The 7,072-nt window shown below is 49.6% G+C and overlaps 1 protein-coding gene across 1 annotated transcript in view; it reads right to left on the reverse strand.

The window, feature by feature from the left end:
• LOC112072897 (BRD4-interacting chromatin-remodeling complex-associated protein) overlaps nucleotides 1–7,072 on the reverse strand; it is a 50,639-nt gene that overhangs the window by 5,246 nt on the left and 38,321 nt on the right. The window contains 1 exon segment of the mRNA XM_070439966.1: nucleotides 6,756–6,858. Within this exon segment, the coding sequence (XP_070296067.1) occupies nucleotides 6,756–6,858 (103 nt within the window).

The following is a 7,072-nucleotide window of genomic DNA, read 5'->3' on the forward strand; positions in this document are numbered from 1 at the left end:
ACTGGGGCCTGTAGCTAGTTTGGAAAGAAGAGACTGGGGCTGTCGCTGGTCTGGGGAAGAGGCTGGGGCCTGTCGCTGGTCTGGAAAAGGCTGGGGCCTGTCGCTGGTCTGGGGAAAAGGGCTGGGCCGTCGCTGGTCTGGGGAAAAGGCTGGGGCCTGTCGCTGGTCTGGGAAAAGGCTGGGGCCTGTCGCTGGTCTGGGCCTGTAGCTGGTCTGGGGAAAAGGCTGGGGCCTGTAGCTGTGCCGTCTGCCTGGGACGGGAGGTCCGGAAGCGTGGGCCTGAAGCGTTTTAGTTTGGGCGTACTCATCTCTCCAGGTCTGGAGAGGGAGGCTCTAGACAGGCAGTCTGTGGGTCTAAGCTCGGCATAGTAAGGGTTTGGAAGAATTTATATGTGAACCCAATGCTGCTGTCTGAATCTGTGCTACAGATTCCCTGCTGTCACTATGGTGACCGTGTGGGATGTCCTCCACTGCTTTGGAGGCAGGGCTCCGTTCAACATCTCCTCATCGTTGGATGGCAGGAGGTCCTATGGGAGGAGCCCTGCTCAGTCAGATCACCACTCCCATTGATCAGTTTGCCGTGTGTACCGTTGCTGGACCAGAGGGGCGAGCGTGCCACGGTGTCACAGGCTGAGTTGTGAACCACCATCCTGGATCCAGCCTTGTGTTTGATGGTGAGCCTAAGCCTCGCGGCTGGTGGAGTGGTAGGTCCTGAGTCCCGGGGGTCGGTCGGAGAGTCTGGTCCAAGGGGGGGAGGGGGCTGCCAGACCGATCGACCCCACACGGGATGACCTGGAGCTGGAGGACTCAGATGCATGCAGGGTCATCAGGAAGACTCTGTGGGAGATCAAGCATGAAGGTACAAGGGAGAGAACGCTACACACCGGTGCATTTACATAACAACTGACTGACTATGTTCACAGAAGACCCATTTAACTTCAAAGAAAGACTGCCCACCACATTTAAGGTTTCTGTTAAACATCACAGTGCCTTCACCTTTCGTGCCAGTGATAGGTCCCCTGTTCACCAGTAGCTACACTACACCTGTACCGGTACACCGTAGGTACACTACACCTTGTACCTGGTAGGTACCTACAACTGTACACCTGTAGTACACTACACCGTAGTACCTGCACACCTGTAGGTCAACTACACCTGTACCTGTCACGGTATCACTACACCTGTACCTGTAGGTACACTACACCTGTACCTGCACACCTGTAGGTACACTACACCTGCACACTGTAGGTACACTACACTACCAGGTACAACCTGTACACCTGTAGGATACACTACACCTTGTCACACTGTAGGTTACACTACACCGGGCACCGTAGTCACACCTGTAGGTACACTATCACGTCGCCCTAACCACGGAATCAAGTCCTCGCTCAGCGTACAATACACCTAGCTAACATGGGAGTGGGGTAACACTAACACCTTGCTACTACCTGTTAATATGGGATCCTGCCAGCCCTCATATCTAGCTAGACAACCCACGCGCCCTTGCTATTAAAGGCATACAACACATCAACAAACTAGACATTGTTCATACAACCTGTAGATAGACACCACTATGATAACATCGTCAACGTTAGGGTACATATATACACCCCCCTGTTAAGTCCCGCCCTGAGTGACTTACACTACACCATATAGAGATACCAAGGTCTCCGTCTACCTATTCATGGGCCTGTGACAGTACCCCCCCCCCCCCCCCCCCCCCAGATAAGGTTCTGCGTACGGTACCCTGCTACGCACAAGGCGTAACAAACCTGAAACCAATAGTGAGCGGAAGAGGGATCAGGTATGTGGGGGTGAGATAGTGTCCTGTATCGCTGCAACATCTCATTCCAAACATGGGCTTAATATGGAGTTGTTTCACCCTGTTGCTGCGTTAACAACCTCACTCTTCTGGGAGATTCTACTAGAATGTGCTGTCATTGCGCAGGGACTTTTTCCATTGGACCATGCGGCGGCCTCGGTGCTAAAGGTCGTAGCCCCGCCCAGAAGCCCCTCCGAGTCGGAAGTGCCTCCCATCGCCGCCGGTGGCTGAAGCGCACTGATCGTAGCTTTGGGGCTGCGACCTAAGCTGGCTCGCAGTCAGGGCGTTCCAGGTCATCCTAGGGGCATCGGGCACAAAGCGAGGACTTGTGCGGACTTATGGGAGTGGGAGTTGGTTACGCCGTGTCCTGCACCGCGCCGTACCTGGCTGAACTGTCCTGGACGAAACCGCCAGGTCAAAAGGTTGCAGTGTCACACTCCAGCACCGGATCTCCTGGAGCTAGGAAGGCCCTCTGCTGTCCGGTGGACTGATGAGAACCTCGCCTTGGTGCACAGGCGGGCATCATACAACTGAACACAGGAAAGCGGCCATCCCCACGCTGTTGGCCACAAAAGTTGGAGCACGGGGACATGAGCACAGGGTAACCGGCTGTTAGATATGCGGATGTTGCGTCGCTTCGATTTTTCGCGACGGCTGGATCCTGGACCTCGCGATGGCACTCGGACATGGGGGCATCGGCGCAGAGGTCGGCTCCTGCACTGGAGCCGGGACGAACGCCGTGCCTGGCTGCCGCCGAACCCATGAAACAAACAGCCCCAGACATTAGTCGGCACTCGGCTCAGAGGCAGCGATCCTCACCATGATGTTGCTCGATCTAGCAGGGTGCTGTGGGGAGACGCGGTAAGTGTTCTGCCGGTCGCTCGCTGGACTGGCTCCCCGGCGCTAGAAGGGAACAACGCACTCTTCTGGTCGTGAGGACGCGTGGGACTGGAACGCGTGCCTGGATCTAGGACCGGGGTGTGGGCCTCCATTTGTGGCTAAGCCGTGGTGCTATGCTCTAAGATAAGAAGTTCTCCTCGGTCCATGCCGAGCGTTCGAGTTGGACCGGGAAACACCGTGGCCTGGACCGTGCTCTAGGTCCAGAGAATGCACATGCGCGCAGAGGCAGGCTCCTTGTGCCTTGGAACTGGGACTTTTGTGACTGCGTCATGCCCTGTGGAGCCTCCGGACCGCAGGGTCTCCACGTTGAAAGTCACTGAGCTCTTCAAGTAAGGGCCATTCTCGCCATGGTTGTCCTATGAGATTACATGGCTGTCATTGACCGTCGTGGAGGGTGTCCGGACTGTGCGCTCGCTAGGAATACACAGCGAAGTTGCGGGACTGTGGACCGTCGCAGATGTACCTGAAATAGGCCAAATGGTCTCAGTTTTGCTGGATGTTCGGAGTGGCGCAGGGATGGTCGTATCCACCGTATCGTCGACTGATGGACCGTCGCAGGAGGTGTCGGACGTTGTGGGACCGTCGCAGACTGGTATCCGCGAACTGTGGGATCCGTCTAGCTAGGCGACGGTTCGGACTGTGTAGACGTTGTCGCCGAAGCTCTGGTACTGTGTAGATATGTAGCCTATGTGGTGACAGGCCTAGTCTGCTACTGAGCTCGGCCTACACTCACGGCACCAGCGCTGGGACACACAACCTTTCAGGACCGCTCGGTGGCGGGGGACAGGACAGACGGACCGGACTGGAGGCCGCACTAGAGGCGATGCGTTGGAGCGCTGCTCCGTTACTGTGCCCACCTGTGCCTGCCGTGACGCGCTCTTCAGGGTCCTCCCCCATGGCTATAACCTCTCTGATTGGAGGAACAGACGATCCAGCATCACCATCTCTGCCGACGGCAATCACCTCTGTTGATATTTGTAAATGGAGGACATTGTACAATGTGATGTTTCGTGAATTATTGGACATTTGAAATGTTTTCTTTTTATTGGATTAAAACTCCAAAATGTTGTGAACAATGCCTAATAAAGTTAAATGTGAGATTTCATCCATATCAGGTGAACCGTTTAGAAAATTATAGCACTTTTTGTACATAGTCCCCCCCCCCTCCCATTTTTTGGCCAAAAGTATTGGGCCAAATTCCTTACACGTGTATTAAAATAGTCAAACGTTAAGTATTTGGCCCATATTCACAGCGATGATATGATTATATTGACTCTACAAAACATATTGGATTATATTTCTAGATTTGTTTTGGTTTTGTACAGATTATTTTGTGCCCAATGATACGAACTGGTAATGGTAAAAGATGTATCGTGTCATATTTATTATAAATAGATCTAATGTTTCTAAACACTTCTACATTAATGTTGATGCTTCCATGCTTCCGAGCATTGTGAATAATAAGTGAGAAAGTTAGAAATCACAAATATCCTACACACACCCCCCCCAATTGCTAACGTTCCTTGTTATGTTAATGGTGAGAGGTTAGTATGTTTTCGGGGTATGATATATTTCGGTCTGTAACTTTCTCACTCGCCATTATTCAAGATTCATTCAGCTTTCGCCGGGTATAGTCGGTAGCCATCTACAGTGTAATGTAGAGTAGGTTTTATTCTCGTATCTACAATAAAAGTGACTACAAATGACAACATACATTATTTACCATTTTTTTCTATTGACGACAAAGTAATCAACCAACAACACACTGTACTTATGACGTCAGCAGCTTTGTTTGTCCGTGTTCAGTGAAATCACAACCGTGGTCCGAAATGCATCACCAAGCGTAGGCGTATAAATATGAAAACAGTAGCGGTCCAAACTGACCCTTGAGGAACTCCAAACTTAAAAAAGCAAATACAGAAGAAAACAAATGATAACTTTAGCAAGACAGTTGCGATATGATTTAAGAGGGGGGCGGGGGGGGGAATGGGAATATAGATGTGTGGAGCGAGTGTCATACCAGTGCCCCTCCCCAGCAGTGCTGTCTGTATTGTTGAGCATGTCCTTGGTGCGTTTCAGTAGGACCCTGACACAGTGTCAAACTGCTGCTCACGAGGAGAGAGAGAGGGGACACGTCAATAATCATCCACAACGTACAGAGACTGATAATGGCTCAAGCCCCAGCCTTTACTACATTCTTGAGAAAAAAAGGTTTATACATTCCTATTTACTAACTTTTTGAGAGACCATTTTGGTCCAGGTAAACCCTGTTTGGGTTCCAGGTAAAACGCCTTTGGTTCCAGGTAAACTTTTTGGGCAGGTAACCCTTTTTGGGTTCCAGTAACCCTTTTGGGTCCAGTTGGTAAAACCCTTTGGGTTCCAGGTAAACCCTTTTTGGGTTCCAGGTAAACCCTTTTGGGTTCGTTGTTAAAACCTTTTGGGTTCCAGGTAAACCTTTGGGTTCCAGTGAACCCTTTGGGTTTCCAAGGTAAACCCTTTCCACAAAGAGTTTCCTTTTGGAATCCTTTTCTTCTTAGAGTGACTGAGGCTTCTCTACAGAGTCAATTAAAAGCGGTGTTCTGACTAAATGAAGTCGTTACCTGTGGCAGGTGTCCGGCACAGGTGTGGATGTAAAGGTGTGTCACAGCCTCCCCCAATGAGAGAAGGAGAACAGATGTAAGGGCTCTGGACCGGTCCCTGGTCCTGACACAGCTGCTGCTGGGAGCCTGAGGATGGAATCACAGACACTAGTTTAGGGTTCAAGAACGTAAAAGTCACCAGAGGATCGATATTATGTGATGTCCTGCAAGTTTTTAAAATTGCCGTCGTTTATCATCCCCAGAGTCAGTTGAACTCATGGATACCATTTGTATGTCTTGCATCCAATATGAATGGAGTTAGAGGTAGTTTATGAGCAAATGCTAACTAGCGTTAGGGCTATGACTTCATTGCCAAATATCACTGAACTATCCCTTTAAGGTTGACCGTTGCACAATAAAATGCAGAGTATCTATCCTTCTTTCACACCATCAGACACTTTTTTGGTGCTGCACTTCATCGTCATGCGATATAGACGTCAACGTCAGAGAGTGGACTACGGTGTCCTGCTTACTTCCCCTGCACATTGCATCAGTCAGTCTCTGCTCCCTCTCCTTCGCCACAGGCGGCACCTGGTATGGAGGAGATATACCTCTAGGCGTTACGTGGAGATGAATAGAATCTGAGTAGTTTTTTTTTTTTTTTTTTTGAATGAAGGTATCGTGGTAGTCAGAATCCTGGCAGTATAGTATAGTGTTTTAGATCTGATATCGTTAGTGCGTTTGGAATCATGAAAAAGTAGGTATGTGGTTTAGAATCGAGTAGCTAAGTTTGTGGTTTTAGATAGTCAAGTTCTTCCACACCGATCTCAATAAACTAATTCTGTATGGACCTCGCTTTGTGCACAGGGGCATTATCACACTGAAACAGGAAAGGGCCATCCCCAAACTGTTGCCACAAAGTTGGAAGCACGGAATTGTCCAGAATGTCATTATATGCTGTAGCGTTAAGATTTCCCTTCACTGGAACGAAGGGGCCCGAACCATGAAAAACAGCCCCAGACCATTATTCCTCYTCCACCAAACTTCACAGTTGCCACTATGCATTGGGGCAGGTAGTGTTCTTCTGGCATCCACTAAACCCCGTTCTGTGAGCTTGTGTGGCCTACCACTTTGTGGCTAAGCCGTTGTTGCTCCTAGACGTTTCCACTTCAGTTGACCGGGGCAGCTCTATCAGAGCAGACATTTGAAGAACTGACTTGTTGTAAATGACGGTGCCACGTTGAAAGTCACTGAGCTCTTCAGTAAGGGCCATTCTACTGCCAATGTTTGTCTATGGAGATTACATGGCTGTCTGCTCGATTTCATACACAGCAAGAGGTGTACCTGAAATAGCCAAATCCACTCATTTGAAGGGGTGTCCACATACTGCTGTATACTGCTGTATATATATATATATATATATTGCATCTCCACTCCCCCACGGCACTAACCTGGGTCTCTACGGGCCCTGTGTCGGTCCTCCCCCAGGGAAAACCTCTCTGATTGGAGGAACAGACGATCCAGCATCACCATCTCTGCCGACGGCATCACCTGCTGTTGATATTGATAAATGGGGGACATTGGTACATGTGATGTCTTCTGTAATTATTGGGACATTGAAATGTTTTCTTTTTTTGGATATAAAACTCCAAAATGTTGTATTTGAAATGAACCAATGACTATAAAGTTAAAGTGTGAGAGTATTTTCATCCATATCAGGTGAACCGTTTAGAAATTATAGCACTTTTTGTACATAGTCCCCCCCCCC

Source organism: Salvelinus sp. IW2-2015, unplaced genomic scaffold (genome assembly GCF_002910315.2).
Source record: "Salvelinus sp. IW2-2015 unplaced genomic scaffold, ASM291031v2 Un_scaffold2074, whole genome shotgun sequence".
Taxonomy (NCBI): Eukaryota; Metazoa; Chordata; class Actinopteri; order Salmoniformes; family Salmonidae; genus Salvelinus; species Salvelinus sp. IW2-2015.